Genomic DNA, 21,772 nt, shown 5'->3' on the forward strand with positions numbered 1-21,772 from the left:
AGTAACTGCAGCCCACACATCAGTGGCTTGTGCATCACTAGGAAATCTTTTCTTGTTCCTATGAATGCAAAGGCAAGTGAGCTGGGGTGCCCGCGCCTAGCGGGCAGTTTGTATTCTGCCTTCTCCTACTGGGTTACATCATTACTAGATTTATTACAAAGATGAAGGCTACGAAATTGAGCAGAGGAAGCTAAGCAGCCAGTAATAATATTTATTGGTCGATTTCAGTGAGGTAGGACAGCAGCAGAGGAGCAAACAGTGACCCTGCCACACAGGAGACTGGAAGTCATTTAGAACCAAAAATGACACTCTAATCCCCGGACTCTGATTTGTGAGTCTGCGTCATATTGCCTTTTTTCTTCCTAGGGCAATATACTGAAGTATCAAATTTTATGGTAGTATTGGGGTCAATTTGAACGGCGCAACAGGCAGATGTGCTGTGGAACTCAGAGAAATGGGTTGTGACATGCCGAATCAATTTTCTAGCACAAGTCTGTGCACAGAAGTGAGGGGGGAAAAAAAGAAAAAAAAGCTCTTCAAAACTGAAACACGGCTCCAGGAAGTAGGGTTTTCAAGAGAATTTTTTTTGAGAATGCATGGTTGCTATAGTGACTGTATTTGCAGAGGGAAAGATAAGAGGAGCGTTTATTGAGCACCCCTGAAACTAACCCATGTGGTCCGCAGCCTCACAGGAAACCTGCTGGTTCCGTGGGTGAACATCTGTCCCACTGTCCAGATTTCTGCATTTCGAGCATCATCTTAACAAATAATGGACTTTAGAACAAAGAAGCAAGAGTGGGAGAGAGCTCGAGGTGAGTGCTGGCTGCGTAAGTGTGCAGACCAAATTCCCAGAGCCCACAAAAGACAGACTCAGCAGCACGCATCTGTAACCCCAGCATACCTACAGTGATGGGAGGTGGAGGCAGGAGACTCCCCAGAAGCTCCCAGGTAGCCTAGCACAGGCAGGAGTGAGCCAGACTCTGCCAAACAAGGACCACGTGTATAGCTGGCCTCTGGCCTCACACGAGAACCATGATGCGTGCAGAGAGAGAGAATTTATTATGTCTGTGTGAGTATTTGTGTGCCTGTACATATGTGTGTGCATGCAGTGCCTGTGGACACCAGAAGACCCAGGCTGATCCCCTGTGAATGGAATCACAGAGAGTTGTGAGTCACCTTGTCAGTGATGGGAATCAACCCAGGTCCTAGAGCAGTCAGCGTGCTTAACTGCTGATCCAGCTCTCTAGTCCTAAGCACTTAGGTTTTAAACATAACAGATCGTAGGAGGAGAGCAGAGGCTGTGAAGATCTGCCCAATGCTGCATGCATACATGACCAAGATCGTCGCTAAAGGAGACAGCAGCTAGTTTCTAACTGCTACCTTCTGCCTTTGAGCTTCTTGCTTTAAACAAGGGCTTGATGATATTAACCAGTGTGTGCTTTGAGGCAAGAAAATAAAGTAACATATCTTTAGGAAGAGTGATACTAATAATGATTAAAATGAGAGAGAGTTTTCTGGCTAATCCTTGGTTAACCTGATGGTTTAGCTAACCTTGCCACTGCCTTGGCTCCTTAATCACATGCAGTTTGACCAGCAAGTATTCATAAAAGCCCCTGACCTCGCCCTGCACAGACCAACAGCAGACACTTAGCCAAGAGTACAACTAACCATTGGCACTTAAAAGCTTGTGTGTGTGTGTGTGTGTGTGTGTGTGTGTGTCTGTCTGTCTGTCTGTCTGTCTGTGTGTGTATATGCCTGTGTGTGTGTTTCTGTATGTCTCTGTGTGTGTGTGATTCTATGTGTGTGTCTGTGTGTCTGTGTCTATGTGTATGTGCGTCTGTGTGTGTATGTGTGTGTGGTGTGTATGTATGTGTGTGTGTGTATGTGTGTGTGTCTGTGTGTGGTGTGTGTATGTGTGTCTGTGTATGTGCGTCTGTGTGTGTATGTGTGTGTGGTGTGTATGTATGTGTGTGTGTGTATGTGTGTCTGTCTGTGTATCTGTGTGTCTGTGTGTATGTGTGTCTGTGTATGTGTGTCTGTGTGTGTGTGTCTGTGTGTGGTGTGTGTATGTGTGTCTGTGTATGTGTGTCTGTGTGTGGTGTGTGTATGTGTGTGTGTGTATGTGTGTCTGTGTGTGGTGTGTGTATGTGTGTCTGTGTATGTGTGTCTGTGTGTGGTGTGTGTATGTGTGTCTGTGTATGTGTGTCTGTGCGTGTGTGTATGTGCATGTGCACACATACAAGAACACAGAAGCTTATGGATAGAAGACAAGGATAGTCTCAGCTGCATTTTTTCGGTGCTGCCCACCTTGGTTTTTGAGACAGAGCCTCCCAGTAGCCTGGAACTGTCCAAGTAAGGTACACTGGTTGTCCAGCAGGCCCCAGGGAACCCAGCTGTCTCCACTTCCCCAGCTCTGGGATTACAAACACACACCACCATGCCCGATTTTCACATGGGTTCCAGGAAGTCACACTCAGGCCCTCATGCTTGAAAGGCAAACACTTTGCTGCTCTGTTACTGACCCTGCCCCTCCTGGGTCCTCTCAAGCCTTAAAGGGCATGCTCTGTCCCAAATACACCCAAAAGCACTATACCAACACCACCCCCAGTACCTGGCAGAGAACGGCTTCCCCTCCGAGGGTTCCAAAAGGCACGTGCACAATCATTTTATCCTTGTCCTCATTCTCCAGGTGGCCCTGGAGCCTGCCCAAGCTCGGGCCTTCTTCATAAACGTAGCCGCTGCTCAGGACACTGAGCCGTACCTCAGTCCCATCAGCCTTAGAGAAAACCAAGTTCTGGACTGTGTTCCGTAGCACATCTCTCCTGGTCACCCGAAAGCCACCCAACGTGAAGGGGGAAGACAGGCCCAGCACCTTCCCTCCCTGAGAAAGATAGGCCATGAACTTGTGCTGTATGTCTTTGGGGATGGGGTCCCTGCTGGCAATAACTAGCAGGAGGCAGTTGTCAGACCACGGGTCCCTCAGAGCGCTGTCTTCCAGCAGGTGGTAGAGAGTGTAGCTGTCCGTGTCCACACAGTCAGTCAGGACAGATCGCACCTGCTGGAGCCGGCCCAGGGCTTCCTCGGAACCAGAGCCCACATACAGCAAGATATTGGGCGCCTTTCCCGAAATGTTGACTCTCTTCCCTTTCCGTTCGGGGCAGAGTTCGCCCGCAGCACCCTCCACGCCGCTGTGATCACAGGGAAGGTCTGGAATGTTCTCCGCAGACGCAGACCTCACCGAGTCAATGGTACTGTTCTCGAGCTCCAGACACTCGTGACAGATGGACAGGTGGAGCTGACAGAGCTCCGGGGAGCTCAGCCCTGGGTCCCCATCTGCAGCAGGCTCACTTTCAGGGGCACAGCCCCTCCTCCGTGGGGAAGGGCCTTCACCGGCGGCCTTGCAATCACCTTGGCCAGCATGCTCCATGACACCTTGTGCAGGCTGGGCCTCGGGGGAAGCTTCTGGGCCCGGGGGCGGGCCCTGCACTTGCTTGTCGGAGGCTTTGCCGAGTTCCTTCAGAGCAGGGTCCTTTAAGTGGACTGCTAAAGTGTGAATGGGAGAAGAGATCGTCAGCCAGCAGATTAGAACGCACTTCCTGTCCACCCCAACCCCGCACCTGTTGACTGCACACTTCTGCGGTGCGATCAAGCCTGTTGGCTGAAACTGAAAGTAAATAGTCCCCTAAGTCATGGCTTTGGGAAGTTACAACAGCCCTGTGAGGGACCCTGGTGACATCCCTGAGCACGGAGACGCCTTCTGAAGTTACTTACAAACGATCTTCTGGGCTATCAGGCCGTTGTCCATCTGGAGCCTGTCCTCCATGAAGGCCACCCCAAGCTTGCTGAAGTTGTCCACGCTTGCCTTAGCAATTAACTGGTAGGGGTCCCCGGGTCGGCAGGCTAACGGCAGACAGCAGTCAGACCATTTTACAACCTGAGGAAGGTGAAAGACAGGGAGAGGGGGAAGCTGGGACCTCTCACATCTAGAATGACCAGACACAACACTTCACCCTCGGCCTCCTCAACACCAGATTACAGTCAGACAGTCAGACAGACAGACAGACAGACAGACAGACTTATCTGGCAGGTTACGAGACGTTGCCTTTGATTGGGAGCAAGGATGTTTGGGCTCAGACATTCTATGCTGACCTGATAAGAGTGATTGGTTACAGAGCACTAACCAGAACTCTGCCATTTGATGTGAGCCTGCTGTGGGGCGGATGCCTCTCGCACCAGCAGCACCAATTAGGCTAAGGCCTGAGGCTCTCAACTTCAAAGCCAACATAAGCCACGTAGTGAGACCCTTCCTCAAAAATCAGAACAGAGAGCAAGAGAGATGGTTCCATGGCTAAGTACACTTGCTGTTTTTCCAGGGGACCTGAGTTCAGGTCAGGTCCTGAGTTCAAATCCCTGCACCCACATGGTGACTGACAATCATCTATAATTCCAGTTCCAGGGGATCGAATGCCCTCTTCTGGTGCCACGTGCACATAAAATTTAATTTTTTAAAAAAGATTTATTTATTTATTTATTTATTATATGTAAGTACACTGTAGCTATCTTCAGACACACCAGAAGAGGGCATCCGATCTCATTACAGATGGTTGTGAGCCACCATGTGATTCCTGGGATTTGAACTCAGGACCTCTTGAAGAGCAGTCAGTGCTCTTAACCTCTGCGCCATCTCTACAGCCCCATAAAATTCAATTTAAAAAATAATATTAAAATAAAAGTAAATGTAATTTAGAAATAAATGAAGGTAAGCAAAGCCTCAGCTGCTTTAGACAAGGAAGATACCGGGGACATTCTTCAGACATGGGTAAACCCAACGTTCCTTTTGTGACAGGCACAGGACCCTCCTGAGAGTCCAGAAAATCCAATAATGTAAAAGGAAACCTGACCCCCAGCTATTTTCAAGAAGTGGGGGGCCAGCTGCAAAGATCTACCTGATGGCACATCAGATCTCCATTCCCAGAATCCTAACCTTCCAACAGGCACCGGTTACCACGGGAAGACACCACAGACAGTTCACAAGCCCACCACTAGAGGGCGAGAGACACGCAGAGAGAAAAGCCTTCCAGTTTTGTATGGAAACGTCTCACACACAATCTCCGAAGATTCCCAGGGGAGCCTGGCTGCAGAGTCTGGACTCAGACTCCACTTCCCGCGCTGCGCAAGCATCTGCACCACAACCCTCTTTGTAAAGCAGGGAAGATGACAGCATCACTGTCACCTCACCTCAGATCTGTGTGGCAATGAGATCAAAGAGAGCCTGGAATGCCACAGGGGGCTGGAGAGATGCTCGGCCCCTATGAGCACATCCTGCTGTTTCTGAGGACTCATCTCCCTCTTCCGGTCTGACACACATATACGTAAATAAGTATAAATAAATAAATAACAAGCCTTTACCAAAAGAGTCTCCAGTGAGTGGCAGCTGTTGCAACCATGAGCATGATACTAAGATGCTACAAATAAGTCCACCAAGCCCGATGGCCTAAGTTCCACCCCCAGGACCCACACGTTGGAGGGAGAGAACCGACTCTGTGAGTGTGGTCCACTGGCCTCCACGTGTGCTCCAAAGTCTATGCGTGTGCGTGCTCACACACAGGTACACAAACAATAAGTGTAATGAAGTAAAACTGTAAAAGAGAAATCGGACTTTGAATGCATTGCTGGCTGAGATGCAAATAGCTCAGCATCTTCAAGAATCATCTCAGGGTTCTTCAGATGTTAGACGCTGGGTTAGCACATGACCGAGCAATTCCATCTGAGTATGTCTCTCTCTCTCTCTCTCTCTCTCTCTCTCTCTCTCTCACACACACACACAGACACACACACACTCGCAAACACAGAGTGCATAAATGCCCACAGCCCTGTGCATAATCCCCAAACCAAACACAATCCTACTAACCCTGTAATAGGTGACTGTCTGAAGTATGCACATGCACATCCATAAATGGACAACTAAGCAGACGCTAAAGTACTAACACCACACAATCTCAGGCAAACCATGGAGAGCCTAAAAGATCCAGTCTCAGTCAGGTTCTATTGCTGTGGTGAAACACCATGACCAAAAGCAAGGGGGCGGGGAGAAGGTTTATTTGGCTTACTCTTCCGTATCACAGCTCATCATCAAAGAAAGTCTGGGCAGGAACCTGGAGGCAGGAGCTGATGCAGAGGCCATGGAGGGGTGCTGCTTACTGGCTTGCTCCCATGGCCTCCTTAGCCCACTTTTTACAGAACCCAGGACCAACCGCACACGGCGGCCCCACCCACAATGAGCTGGGTCTTCCACATCGATCACTGATTAAGAATATGCACTGCAGGTCAGCAGTATGGAGGCATTATCTCAGTTCAGGTTCCCTCCTCTCAGATGGCTCTAAGCCTGTGTCAAGATGACATAAAGCTTGCCAGAACAGATGCCAATAAGTAAAGGGCATATATGATCCTATGTATGTATGATATGTATGTATGTATGTATGTATGATATATGAATGCTACGTATTATTATATGTGTATATATGTATTATGATATGTATATGTGTACATGTATGTATGATATGGATTATGGTATGGATGGATTATGATATGTATGAATGTATATGCATATATGTATGATATGTATGTGTATATATATATGATATGTATGTATATGTATGTGTGTATAGTATGTATGTATGTATTGTGTATATGTATGTATGATATGTATGTATTGTATGTATGTATGCATGAATGATACATATGTATCTATGATATGTATGTATATATAGATATATATTCATGTGTATATGGTATGTATGTGTGATATGTATGTATTGTATGTATGCATGCATGTATTATATGTATGCATGTATGTATGATACATATATCTATGATATGTATGTATATGTATATATATATGTATGTATGGTATGATATGATGGTAGGTATGATATGTATGTATATGTATGCATGTATGATATGTATGTATGATATGTATGTATGTACTATATGTATGTATGATATGTATGTGTATGTATCTATATGTATGTATATGTATGTGTGTATGGTATGTATGTGTGTATTATGCATATGTATGTATGATATGTATGTATTGTATGTTTGTATGATACATATGTATCTATGATATGTATGTATATATAGGTATATATATTCATGTGTATATGTTATGTATGTGTGATATGTGTGTATTGTGTGTATGCATGCATGTATTATATGTATGCATGTATGTATGATACATATATATCTATGATATATATGTGTATATATATGTATATATGTATGGTATGATATGGTGGTAGGTATGATCTGTATGTATATGTATGCATGTATGATATGCATGTATGATCTGTATGTATGTACTATATGTATGTATGATATGTATGTATATGTATGCAGCATATCTAAAGTAGATAGATCCACAAGCAGAACATAGACTAGTGATGGGAACAATTGTGACAGCTGAAGGGAAGACAGTTTCTGAGGGGAGGATTGATAACTGTAAAATGCTGGGCATGCACCAGAAACTGTTTAACTGGCTTGTACACAGTAGAAGGATGAGTCTTACAACATGTAAATTGCCTAGCAACTTTTCAAAAGATCTGTGTGTGTATATGTGTATGTGCACTGCTGCCTGCAGAGAGCAGAAGAGAGTATCAGAGCTCCCTGGAGCTGAAGTTACAAGTGGTTGTACGCTGCCCTACTTAGGTGCTGTGAGCCCAACTTCCACCCTGTGCTGGAGCACCAAGAGCTTTTAACCACGGAGCCATCTCTGCAATCCCCGACTCCAATCTTCCCATGAAGAACGAAGCCGTTGGCTAGTCTCCACACTCTTCTAAGACAACCTCGTCAGTCAGCAAGAGACTGCACTTGAACCCTGGGGCTGACTGATCTGAGCTTCACTGGTCTTGAACTGACAAGATCGGCTCCATGGAAGATTTAAATCGGAGGCTCCTTAAAGAGCCAGGTGATTATCCCAAAATGTCTCGTCCTCAGAGCAATTTCTCACGCACAAAACACAGAGGTGGTGTTAGCATTTCTTCTAGGTGCGGCCCAACAGTTACTTAGCAACAGCCAGGTACAAGCCTGGCTTGCTATAAAAGGATTGCTTGGCCTCCCTGGCCTCTCTCTCTGACCCCTTTCCCTCTCTCTGGACTCTCTCTCTCTCCTGTCCTCTCCACGGCCCTCTCCACAGGATCCCAGCTGGCCTGTTCCCTTCTTCACTCTCCTTTCTCTTTCCGTCCCTCCCTGTCCCTTTCTTTCCCACACTCCCTTCTCCCCCTGCTTCTCACGCCCCAAAATAAACTTCATTTTATCCTAGACCTGTGTGGGGTACCTCAGGAAGGGCTGCCTCAGCATGGACCCACTAAGGCACCCTCTCCAGCCACATTATGCCAACGGTTTTACAAAACATATCAGGTACATAAAGTAAGGAGTCGGGGCTGAGAGATGGCTCAGCAGTTAAAAGCACTGACTGCTCTTCCAGAGGTCCTGAGTTCAATTCCCAGCAACCACATGGTGGCTCACAACCATCTGTGATGAGATCTGATGCCCTCTTCCGGTGTGTCTGAAGACAGCTACAGTGTGCGCATATAAATAAATAAACCTTTGAGGAGGAACAGTGATAAATACAGGACCCTGTGGTCAGAAACTGACAGAACACACACAGAAAGAGAAACCGAAGGATCTTCTTCTAGGCAAACTCAGAGCCTCCCCCGACCTCATCACACATGGAGCCCATGCACAGTGCCCTCCGGTCAAGCTGAGCAGTGTTCAGTTCCATGCTTCAAAACTGACGTCTTAGTTGGACACAATGGCTCACGTCTGAAATCCCAATACTCGGCACTCTGAGGCAGGGGATTGCCCTGTGTTCAAGGCTTTCTTGGGCTACAGAGGGAGACCTTGTTTTCAAAAACTGCTCTTGTGAGTGTGTGTGCATGCAGACACACAAACAGGAGAGAGAGAAAGAAGAAATAAATAAATAAAAATATGTAAAACCCTGCTGACTTGAACGCCGGGCAGCCAGCTGAAGCGTGTAACAGACAGTGTGCTGGGGCCGTGCACGTGCACAGCAATGGGACAGGGCTGTGCTCAGAGGAGATACTAATGCAGGGGTGGGCTTTCCAGATGAAGGTAAGTGGAGCCAAGCAAAGGAGCAGAGCAAAGTAGGCCTGGCTCCTGAGAGAGGCCACGGCTGCACACAGCACCTGCTCCAGGGCAGAGGAGCCAATGGTTAAATCCCCACACACCATTGAAGAAACAAAGGAAGTTCGAGGACAGGAAAAGGCCACGGAACAACACAGACACACCCCTGATCGAGTTTCTCACCTAAGTGCACTTCCTTTCTCTAAGAACGAGGTCCGGGAGCCTCGGACCGTGGAAACTCCTCCAAGCAGTGCAGGGGCTCCGATCAAAGTGAATACCGGAGTATCCACTGACACCCCACAGGGGTGGGGTCACCTTCCAGCCGGTAAAGGCAAACAGGACGCTTCAGATGTGCACTGGGAGATGGAGACAAAAGAGTAGAGAAGAAAGGGGAAGCCATGCAAGAGGCTGATGCCAAAGATCAAAGCAGACGAAGCTGCCCCTGAGCACGGAATTTCTGAATTTCCTCTCACACGCCACGGGCAGAATCTGTCCCGGCACTGAAGCTCTGTGTCACAGCTTCTGACAACATGCAAGGGTCATCCGCGGTATCTGAATTAAAACTCCAGTCCAAGAAGCAGAGAGTGAGAAGCCAGGTACACTTTTCAGAAGCTGCAGGCTGTTCAGGTGCCCACGTTGACACTACGCTAATGTTCGTTATAGGCTATGTGTCTGCTTCCTGATCAACTGAAAGGCACGCTCAATAGGTTGCTAAAAGTTCTAGTAAGCGGGGCATGGTGGTGAAGGCATGGAACAACCTTCACAACACATGGGAAGGAGGAGAAGAAGTGCTAGTTCGAGGCCAGCCTAGGCTGTGTAGTGAGAGCTTGTCTCAAAACGTAAAAGCTGGACATAGGGATACACACCTGTAATCCAGAAGCCAAAGCTGAGGCAGGAGGACTGCCATGAGTGTGAGGCCCACCTCAGCTATATAGAAGATCGTGTCTCCATCACACAAACAGAAAGAACAAAACAAAAGGTGGGGGATGGAAGAGGGTGTTGGGAGCCGCGCCCACATTCGCCGTTACAAGATGGCGCTGACAGCTGTGTTCTAAGTGGTAAACAAATAATCTGCGCATGTGCCGAGGGTGGTTCTCCACTCCATGTGCTCTGCCTTCCCCGTGACGTCAACTCGGCCGATGGGCTGCAGCCAATCAGGGAGTGACACGTCCTAGGCGAAGGAGAATTCTCCTTAATAGGGACGGGGTTTCGTTTTCTCGCTCTCTTGCTACTTACACTCTTGCTCCTGAAGATGTAAGCAATAAAGTTTTGCCGCAGAAGATTCTGGTCTGTTGTGTTCTTCCTGGCCGGGCGTGAGAACGCGTTTAATAACAATTGGTGCCGAATTCCGGGACGAGAAAAAAACTCGGGACTGGCGCAAGGAAGATCCCTCATTCCAGAACCAGAACTGCGGGTCGCGGTAATAAAGGTTCCCGTAAAGCAGACTGTTAAGAAGGATTCAACTGTATGAATTCAGAACTTTTCAGCTGGGGAACGAGAGTATCCGTAAGTATAGCTTTACGAGGTAAGCCTGGCCTTGAACTTTCTAAGGAAATTCAAGACAGTCTATCAGAAGTAAAGTGGAATATGTTTGGCCTTGAATTTTTTCTAGTGTTAGAAGCCCTTTTGTTCCTTTTCACATGTTATCAAGTGGTTAAGATAGGGCGGATTCTAGATGAAATTCAGGACAAGCTATCAGAAGTAAAGCGGGGAGAGAGAGTAGGAGCAAAGAGAAAATATGGTACACAAAATAAGTATACAGGCCTTTCCAAGGGTCTTGAACCCGAGGAAAAGTTTAGGTCAGGTAAGAATACCTGGGGAGAGAATAGAAGGAAGGAAAAGAAAAAAGAAAAGAAAAAAGATCGATTAGCGGAGGTCTCTAGGAGATACTCGTCACTAGATGAGCTCGGGGAGCCAGCTCTTAGTAGCTCTGAAGCAGATGAAGAATTCTCCTCTGAAGAAACAGACTGGGAGGAAGAAGCAGCTCATTATGAGAAAAAAGGGTACCAGCCAGGTAAAGTGCTAGCTAATCAGTTAAGGAAGCCAAAAGCGGCTGGCGAAGGCCAGTTTGCTGATTGGCCTCAGGGCAGTCGGCTTCAAGGTCCGCCCTATGCGGAGTCCCCGCCCTGCGTAGTGCGTCAGCCCTGCGCAGAGAGGCAGTGCGCAGACTCATTCATTCCCAGAGAGGAACAAAGGAAAATACAACAGGCATTTCCGGTCTTTGAAGGAGCCGAGGGTGGGCGTGTCCACGCTCCGGTAGAATACTTACAAATTAAAGAACTCGCCGAGTCGGTCCGTAAATACGGAACCAATGCTAATTTTACCTTGGTGCAGTTAGACAGGCTCGCCGGCATGGCACTAACTCCTGCTGACTGGCAAACGGTTGTAAAAGCCGCTCTCCCTAGTATGGGCAAATATATGGAATGGAGAGCGCTTTGGCACGAAGCTGCACAAGCGCAGGCCCGAGCAAACGCAGCTGCTTTGACTCCAGAGCAGAGAGATTGGACTTTTGACTTGTTAACGGGTCAGGGAGCTTATTCTGCTGATCAAACAAACTACCATTGGGGAGCTTATGCCCAGATTTCTTCCACGGCTATTAGGGCCTGGAAGGCGCTCTCTCGAGCAGGTGAAACCACTGGGCAGTTAACAAAGATAATCCAGGGACCTCAGGAATCCTTCTCAGATTTTGTGGCCAGAATGACAGAGGCAGCAGAGCGTATTTTTGGAGAGTCAGAGCAAGCTGCGCCTCTGATAGAACAGCTAATCTATGAGCAAGCCACAAAGGAGTGCCGAGCGGCCATAGCCCCAAGAAAGAACAAAGGCTTACAAGACTGGCTCAGGGTCTGTCGAGAGCTTGGGGGACCTCTCACCAATGCAGGCTTAGCGGCCGCCATCCTCCAATCTCAGAACCGCTCCATGGGCAGAAATAATCAGAGGACATGTTTTAACTGCGGAAAGCCTGGGCATTTTAAGAAAGATTGCAGAGCTCCAGATAAACAGGGAGGGACTCTCACTCTTTGCTCTAAGTGTGGCAAGGGTTATCATAGAGCTGACCAGTGTCGCTCTGTGAGGGATATAAAGGGCAGAGTCCTTCCCCCACCTGATAGTCAATCAGCTTATGTGCCAAAAAACGGGTCATCGGGCCCTCGGTCCCAGGGCCCTCAAAGATATGGGAACCGGTTTGTCAGGACCCAGGAAGCAGTCAGAGAGGCGACCCAGGAAGACCCACCAGGGTGGACCTGCGTGCCGCCTCCGACTTCCTATTAATGCCTCAAATGAGTATTCAGCCGGTGCCAGTGGAGCCTATACCATCCTTGCCCCCGGGAACCATGGGCCTTATTCTCGGCCGGGGTTCACTCACCTTACAGGGCTTAGTAGTCCACCCTGGAGTTATGGATTGTCAACATTCCCCTGAAATACAGGTCCTGTGCTCAAGCCCTAAAGGCGTTTTTTCTATTAGTAAAGGAGATAGGATAGCTCAGCTGCTGCTCCTCCCTGATAATACCAGGGAAAAATCTGCAGGACCTGAGATAAAGAAAATGGGCTCCTCAGGAAATGATTCTGCCTATTTGGTTGTATCTTTAAATGATAGACCTAAGCTCCGCCTTAAGATTAATGGAAAAGAGTTTGAAGGCATCCTTGATACCGGAGCAGATAAAAGTATAATTTCTACACATTGGTGGCCCAAAGCATGGCCCACCACAGAGTCATCTCATTCATTACAGGGCCTAGGATATCAATCATGTCCCACTATAAGCTCCATTGCCTTGACGTGGGAATCCTCTGAAGGGCAGCAAGGGAAATTCATACCTTATGTGCTCCCACTCCCGGTTAACCTCTGGGGAAGGGATATTATGCAGCATTTGGGCCTTATTTTGTCCAATGAAAACACCCCATCAGGAGGGTATTCAGCTAAAGCAAAAAATATCATGGCAAAGATGGGTTATCAAGAAGGAAAAGGGTTAGGACATCAAGAACAAGGAAGGATAGAGCCCATCTCACCTAATGGAAACCAAGACAGACAGGGTCTGGGTTTTTCCTTAGTGGCCATTGGGGCAGCACGACCCATACCATGGAAAACAGGGGACCCAGTGTGGGTTCCTCAATGGCACCTATCCTCTGAAAAACTAGAAGCTGTGATTCAACTGGTAGAGGAACAATTAAAACTAGGCCATATTGAGCCATCTACCTCACCTTGGAATACTCCAATTTTTGTAATTAAGAAAAAGTCAGGAAAGTGGAGACTGCTCCATGACCTCAGAGCCATTAATGAGCAAATGAACTTATTTGGCCCAGTACAGAGGGGTCTCCCTGTACTTTCCGCCTTACCACGTGGCTGGAATTTAATTATTATAGATATTAAAGATTGTTTCTTTTCTATACCTTTGTGTCCAAGGGATAGGCCCAGATTTGCCTTTACCATCCCCTCTATTAATCACATGGAACCTGATAAGAGGTATCAATGGAAGGTCTTACCACAGGGAATGTCCAATAGTCCTACAATGTGCCAACTTTATGTGCAAGAAGCTCTTTTGCCAGTGAGGGAACAATTCCCCTCTTTAATTTTGCTCCTTTACATGGATGACATCCTCCTGTGCCATAAAGACCTTACCATGCTACAAAAGGCATATCCTTTTCTACTTAAAACTTTAAGTCAGTGGGGTTTACAGATAGCCACAGAAAAGGTCCAAATTTCTGATACAGGACAATTCTTGGGCTCTGTGGTGTCCCCAGATAAGATTGTGCCCCAAAAGGTAGAGATAAGAAGAGATCACCTCCATACCTTAAATGATTTTCAAAAGCTGTTGGGAGATATTAATTGGCTCAGACCTTTTTTAAAGATTCCTTCCGCTGAGTTAAGGCCTTTGTTTAGTATTTTAGAAGGAGATCCTCATATCTCCTCCCCTAGGACTCTTACTCTAGCTGCTAACCAGGCCTTACAAAAGGTGGAAAAAGCCTTACAGAATGCACAATTACAACGTATTGAGGATTCGCAGCCTTTCAGTTTGTGTGTCTTTAAGACAGCACAATTGCCAACTGCAGTTTTGTGGCAGAATGGGCCATTGTTGTGGATCCATCCAAACGTATCCCCAGCTAAAATAATAGATTGGTATCCTGATGCAATTGCACAGCTTGCCCTTAAAGGCCTAAAAGCAGCAATCACCCACTTTGGGCAAAGTCCATATCTTTTAATTGTACCTTATACCGCTGCACAGGTTCAAACCTTGGCAGCCACATCTAATGATTGGGCAGTTTTAGTTACCTCCTTTTCAGGAAAAATAGATAACCATTATCCAAAACATCCAATCTTACAGTTTGCCCAAAATCAATCTGTTGTGTTTCCACAAATAACAGTAAGAAACCCACTTAAAAATGGGATTGTGGTATATACTGATGGATCAAAAACTGGCATAGGTGCCTATGTGGCTAATGGTAAAGTGGTATCCAAACAATATAATGAAAATTCACCTCAAGTGGTAGAATGTTTAGTGGTTTTAGAAGTTTTAAAAACCTTTTTAGAACCCCTTAATATTGTGTCAGATTCCTGTTATGTGGTTAATGCAGTAAATCTTTTAGAAGTGGCTGGAGTGATTAAGCCTTCCAGTAGAGTTGCCAATATTTTTCAGCAAATACAATTAGTTTTGTTATCTAGAAGATTTCCTGTTTATATTACTCATGTTAGAGCCCATTCAGGCCTACCTGGCCCCATGGCTCTGGGAAATGATTTGGCAGATAAGGCCACTAAAGTGGTGGCTGCTGCCCTATCATCCCCGGTAGAGGCTGCAAGAAATTTTCATAACAATTTTCATGTGACGGCTGAAACATTACGCAGTCGTTTCTCCCTGACAAGAAAAGAAGCCCGTGACATTGTTACTCAATGTCAAAGCTGCTGTGAGTTCTTGCCAGTTCCTCATGTGGGAATTAACCCACGCGGTATTCGACCTCTACAGGTCTGGCAAATGGATGTTACACATGTTTCTTCCTTTGGAAAACTTCAATATCTCCATGTGTCCATTGACACATGTTCTGGCATCATGTTTGCTTCTCTGTTAACCGGAGAAAAAGCCTCACATGTGATTCAACATTGCCTTGAGGCATGGAGTGCTTGGGGGAAACCCAAACTCCTTAAGACTGATAATGGACCAGCTTATACGTCTCAAAAATTTCAGCAGTTCTGCCGTCAGATGGACGTAACCCACCTGACTGGACTTCCATACAACCCTCAAGGACAGGGTATTGTTGAGCGTGCGCATCGCACCCTCAAAACCTATCTTATAAAACAGAAGAGGGGAATTGAAGAGATTTTACCCCGAGCACCAAGAGTGTCTGTGTCTTTGGCACTCTTTACACTCAATTTTTTAAATATTGATGCTCATGGCCATACTGCGGCTGAACGTCATTGTACAGAGCCAGATAGGCCCAATGAGATGGTTAAATGGAAAAATGTCCTTGATAATAAATGGTATGGCCCGGATCCTATTTTGATAAGATCCAGGGGAGCTATCTGTGTTTTCCCACAGAATGAAGACAACCCATTTTGGATACCAGAAAGACTCACCCGAAAAATCCAGACTGACCAAGGGAATACTAATGTCCCTCGTCTTGGTGATGTCCAGGGCGTCAATAATAAAGAGAGAGCAGCGTTGGGGGATAATGTCGACATTTCCACTCCCAATGACGGTGATGTATAATGCTCAAGTATTCTCCTGCTTTTTTACCACTAACTAGGAACTGGGTTTGGCCTTGATTCAGACAGCCTTGGCTCTGTCTGGACAGGTCCAGACGACTGACACCATTAACACTTTGTCAGCCTCAGTGACTACAGTCATAGATAAACAGGCCTCAGCTAATGTCAAGATACAGAGAGGTCTCATGCTGGTTAATCAACTCATAGATCTTGTCCAGATACAACTAGATGTATTATGACAAATAACTCAGCAGGGATGTGAACAAAAGTTTCCGGGATTGTGTGTTATTTCCATTCAGTATGTTAAATTTACTAGGGCAGCTAATTTGTCAAAAAGTCTTTTTCAGTATATGTTACAGAATTGGATGGCTGAATTTGAACAGATCCTTCGGGAATTGAGACTTCAGGTCAACTCCACGCGCTTGGACCTGTCGCTGACCAAAGGATTACCCAATTGGATCTCCTCAGCATTTTCTTTCTTTAAAAAATGGGTGGGATTAATATTATTTGGAGATACACTTTGCTGTGGATTAGTGTTGCTTCTTTGATTGGTCTGTAAGCTTAAGGCCCAAACTAGGAGAGACAAGGTGGTTATTGCCCAGGCGCTTGCAGGACTAGAACATGGAGCTCCCCCTGATATATGGTTATCTATGCTTAGGCAATAGGTCGCTGGCCACTCAGCTCTTACATCTCACGAGGCTAGACTCATTGCACGGGATAGAGTGAGTGTGCTTCAGCAGCCCGAGAGAGTTGCACGGCTAAGCACTGCAATGGAAAGGCTCTGCGGCATATATGAGCCTATTCTAGGGAGACATGTCATCTTTCATGAAGGTTCAGTGTCCTAGTTCCCTTCCCCCAGGCAAAACGACACGGGAGCAGGTCAGGGTTGCTCTGGGTAAAAGCCTGTGAGCCTAAGAGCTAATCCTGTACATGGCTCCTTTACCTACACACTGGGGATTTGACCTCTATCTCCACTCTCATTAATATGGGTGGCCTATTTGCTCTTATTAAAAGGAAAGGGGGAGATGTTGGGAGCCGCGCCCACATTCGCCGTTACAAGATGGCGCTGACAGCTGTGTTCTAAGTGGTAAACAAATAATCTGCGCATGTGCCGAGGGTGGTTCTCCACTCCATGTGCTCTGCCTTCCCCGTGACGTCAACTCGGCCGATGGGCTGCAGCCAATCAGGGAGTGACACGTCCTAGGCGAAGGAGAATTCTCCTTAATAGGGACGGGGTTTCGTTTTCTCGCTCTCTTGCTACTTACACTCTTGCTCCTGAAGATGTAAGCAATAAAGTTTTGCCGCAGAAGATTCTGGTCTGTTGTGTTCTTCCTGGCCGGGCGTGAGAACGCGTTTAATAACAAGAGGGTAACATGGCACCGGTCGGCATCTGTGCATAGGGGTTATTCTCTGCTGTTACCTCTGCTGCCTCCCAGGGTCGGGAACAGTGTTTGATTTAGGGTCAGGCATGAAATGTCCTCACCAGGCTCATTCACTGAACACTTGGTCCTCAGCGGCGGGCGCTACTTTGAGAGGCCGTGGGAATTTTAGAAGTTAGTTAGGACCAAACTGTAGGTGACTATGGGTAGGTCCTTGGGCACTTTGTCTTGTCTCAGACCCCCGCCTCCCCAACCCCTAACTAGCCCCACCCCCCTCTCTCATCAGGTGAATGAACATGCCTGCCAGAGTCCAGGGCAGAGTTCCAGTTCCCAATTAAAGTAGGTGTGGCCTTTTTGACTAGGCAGTGATTCTCAACCTGTGGGTCAAGACCCCTTTGGGGGTTGCATATCAGATATTCTGCAATATCATATGCACTATGATTCATAAAGAAATTACAGTTATAAAGAGCAATGAAATAATCTATGGCTGAGGGTCACCACAGCTTGTGTTTGTCACACACTTAAGAATATTCAGTTCTGAGCCGGGCAGTGGTGGTACACACCTTTAATCCCAGCACTCGGGAGGCAGAGGCAGGCGGATTTCTGAGTTTGAGGCCAGCCTGGTCTACAGAGTGAGTTCCAGGACAGCCAGAGAAACCCTGTCTCGAAAAAAACAAAAACAAACAACGACAACAAAAAATGAGCATTCAATTCTGCCACATCGTAAACCAGTAGAACATACTCATGAATTAAACTCCGTATATTTTATTTTTTTTAGAAGTTTTTCTTTCATGTGTATGGGAGTTTTGCCTGCATGCATGTTTGTGTGCCACTTGCGTGCCTGGTGCCCTCAGAGGCCAAAACAGGGCATCAGATATCCTGGGCCTGGAATTACAGATGGCTGTTAAGTGCTGAGAATCGAACCTGGGTCCTCTAGAAGAGTAGCCAGTGCTCTTTAACTTCTGAGTCGCCTCTCCAGCCCACTGATACCTGCTTTATGATACAGAATCATAAACCTGTGAGACATAAGGACAGACAAACGAGACCCGTGCGTGCGTGCTGACCTGGACATAAGGATAGAACAAGAAAGCTGCCCAGAGACAGGAGGTCACAGATGATCAAGTGTGATCGGCAATCTCCATGGTCAACTCGATCCAATTTAAGAGCACCTCTGAAACACATCCCGTGGCTTATCAACTGAGGAGGGAACTCCCACGCTAAACTCAAGGGGCTCTATGCCATGGGCTGGGGACGCAGGCTGAACAGGAAGCAAAGGTCTGATTATATCAGCATTCTTCACTCTCTCAGCCTCCCAGTCTGCTTCAGTGTAAGCAAACCGCTTCACTCCTGAGGCCACAGCCTCAGGACCCTTCAGCGTCACCCCTCCCCGACATGACAGACGGCGTCCTCACACTGTGATCAGAGCAACCCCTTTCCTTAAATTCCTTCTCGCCAGATAGTTGGTCACAGCACCAGAAAAAGGACACAAATCATGCTACATCTAGATGTGAAATTACGTCATCCCTAAACCAACTACTCTTTCCAGCCTCGTGGATACTCTTTGTAAAAAACGCAGACAAATAACAACACAGCTTCCAAGCTGAGCCACGGTGACTGCAGGAATGCACGCCACATCATTACAACAGAGCAACAGCACACTGGCTTCGGGCACCTTCCTCCCATCTGCTGAGCCATGGCAAACTCTGGGCGGTTAGAACGAACGGCTGACACAGCAGAGGGACTGCACGGCTTACGACCCAAGCATGTGGTCCTGCCATCATGGCTATCCGATCCAAAGTGTTGTTCCACCCCAGACCTCTCCTCCTTTCTCACTGATCACTACACTGATTTGAACATCTTCTTGATCTGCCAGCCTGTTTTGTGACCATGGGGGCAGCGGAGGCAGGTGGATCTCTGTGAGTTCAAGGCCAGTCGGGTCTATTGGACAGTACCTTAGATAGCTAATGAGGAGACAGTTGTGGCAAGCGTGCTAATGCACATGCATATCTATATCCATCTTCCCCTGAAGTGGCAGCACTCTGAGTCTTTGCTGAACCCACAGAGTCCAGTGCAGGACAGGACTTCTTGTCCTTCCCTACAGCTAATGGACCAAGGACACTCAACATCTAAATCTGGGCGACTGGATGGGAGCAGCAGCCCAGGCAATCTGTGGGCCATGGTGTCAAAGAGGAAGTTGCCATCTTCCCCTTTTCTCTCTTCCCCTCACCTGAGGGCTATAATGTATGTGAAGTCCTAATAGAGTGCCAAGGCTCAGCGGGAGGCCAGAGGCTCCCTCTGACCTGGGATGGCAGAGAAACAAAACAAAAGAGAATTGGTGCCCTAGCTGCCTTAACACCTCACTGTGAGGGAAGTTTGCTTTCGCCTGCCTGGGCCTGGGCCTGGGCCGCTAAGTTGCTATGGGACTCCTGTTACAGCAGCTGTCCCATGCAGTGCAGCAACCTTGTCCCTTAAGAGGCACGTGTCCTTAACCCCATGGTAATGTGCAATTAAGTAATGATTTAGGAAAATAAAAACTACAGCAGCTAGCTAGGTGGAGCAATTGCTTAGTGAGGCCAGGGCCTATATTCGATACCTAGCTCCAAACACAAAGAAGTTACCACAGTTACGTCTTGATGTTTAAAAATAAACTGCACACATTTGGTATTTCATCATAATGCTTTAAAATTTTTAGCTTTGGTGGGGTTTTTTTTTTTAAAGTTGAAATCTTATTAAATTTACACATAATACTTTAGGCTGCACAAGGCTTTTACTTCCCGTTAAGCTTGGTGTCTTAGTTAGGTTTCTATTGCTACAATGAAACATCCTGACCAGAAGCCTCTCGGGGAAGAGAGGTCTCCTTGACTTACAGGTCACAGTCCACCATCAGAGGAAGGCACGGCAGGAAAGGAAACCAGGAACCTAGAGGCAGGAACTGATGCAGAGCCACGCAAGGGTGCTGTCACTGGCTTGCTCAGCCTGCTTTCTTGTAGCACCCAGACCACCTGCTCAGGGATGGCACTGTCCACAGTAAGCAGGACCCTTCCACAGTCATGAATCAAGAAAATACCCTATAGACTTGCCTAAAGGAAACCTGATGGGGGGATTTTTTTCAGTTATGTTTCCCTCTTCCCACATGACCCTAGCTTGTGTCACGGTGACAAAGATCTAATCAGGGTACATGATCACCCGAGTTTGATCTCTGTGACCCATGTATGTGGTGGGAGCAGAAAACTTGCCCCCTCAGGGTGTCCTCTGACGCCATACATGCTATGGCATGTGCACACACACTTACACAAATAAATAAATGTTGTAAGAATACAAATAAAATACCCAAAGAAGAATATGCAAGCACATCACACAAACTTTTCATAGATTACGAAGACAAACAAACCTTGAAATAAATATAAGCAATTTTATGTGGTTTAACTAAATGATTGTCAGCCATTTGTTTTGAAAATAATTCTTTAAAAGGTAAGTGTATAAACAGTCATTTCTACGTATAAAAACTATTCAAGTTCATCAAAAAAGAAATGGCCTCAATAGTTGCTTTCCTGATACCAAAGTGGACTCTAGTCAACCACAGGTAAGGCTGGCTAGACCCAGCTTTACAAAACCTCTTCCTCTTTAGAAAACTCAGAATCAACAAATGAAAGCCATTCACAGTTCCTCTGGCAACCAGGAAGGACATGAGGCCACGTCCCCCCCCCCCCCCCCAGTGGTTTTAGGCACCTCAGCTTCCCTTCAAAGACAATAATGGAGGCACAGGGCTCTGAGCATCGGATGCGGACGTAAAATATCTCCAGGGTCTCAGAAGAGCGTGTCGCCTTTGCCATTAGAGATGGAGAAAAGGTAAACAATGATTCGTGAACATTATGGAGAGGAAGTGGGGTCCTTGGGCCTGCCTGCCCGCACACTCCTGCCAGCCGCTCCTCGATTGCCTCTCCTGTCTCTCTCCAGGCCTCAGGACTGGTCAGGTGGGCGGGAGAGCTTGTCTCCCTCTCCCTCTCTCTCCTCCCAGAAGGATGTACCAGCAGATTGTTATACAAACTAGGGATCCTACAAACCCCCAAGTGCAGCAGCAATCCCTGAAGGGTAGGCAAGTGAAAGCAGGAAGCCAAGCCTGGCTCACCACAGAGGAGGAGGAGACCCCAGGCTGAGGAGAGTCAAACTACCCTGCCTAAGGATCAGGGGTGTGCTCCAGGACTAGAACTCTCTCCACAAGACAAGGCAGGAGGATGCTGCCCCAGATGGAGATGAAATATGGCACCTTGGAAATCAAGATAGGAAGCTGTGTGACCTGTTATGACACAGTGGGAGGGAGGAGGTAAAGAGGTCTTAATTAGGAATTTCTCTGTCTGTCTGTCTCTCTCTCTGTGTGTCTGTCTCCTTTATTTTATTTAACAGATTTATTTATATGAGTACACTATGGCTGTCTTCAGACATACATCAGAAGAGGGCATCAGATTCCATTACAGATGGTTGTGAGCCACCATGTGGTTGCTGGGGATTGAACTCAGGACCTCTGGAAGAGTAGCCAGTGCTCTTAACTACTGAGCCATCT

The 21,772-nt window shown here is 47.0% G+C and overlaps 1 protein-coding gene across 10 annotated transcripts in view; it reads right to left on the reverse strand.

The window, feature by feature from the left end:
- Hlcs (holocarboxylase synthetase (biotin- [propriony-Coenzyme A-carboxylase (ATP-hydrolysing)] ligase)) overlaps positions 1-21,772 on the reverse strand; it is a 185,934-nt gene that overhangs the window by 135,459 nt on the left and 28,703 nt on the right. For all 10 annotated transcript variants that reach the window (NM_139145.5, XM_030248919.1, NM_001360045.1 and 7 more), the window contains 2 exons: positions 3,772-3,934; positions 2,612-3,543 (listed from right to left, as the gene is read on the reverse strand). In NM_139145.5, coding sequence (NP_631884.1) covers positions 2,612-3,543; positions 3,772-3,823 — 984 coding nt within the window. In that variant the 5' untranslated portion in view covers positions 3,824-3,934. The remainder of the gene's footprint in view (positions 1-2,611; positions 3,544-3,771; positions 3,935-21,772) is intronic.

Source organism: Mus musculus, chromosome 16 (genome assembly GCF_000001635.26).
Source record: "Mus musculus strain C57BL/6J chromosome 16, GRCm38.p6 C57BL/6J".
In the NCBI taxonomy this organism is placed as follows: Eukaryota; Metazoa; Chordata; class Mammalia; order Rodentia; family Muridae; genus Mus; species Mus musculus.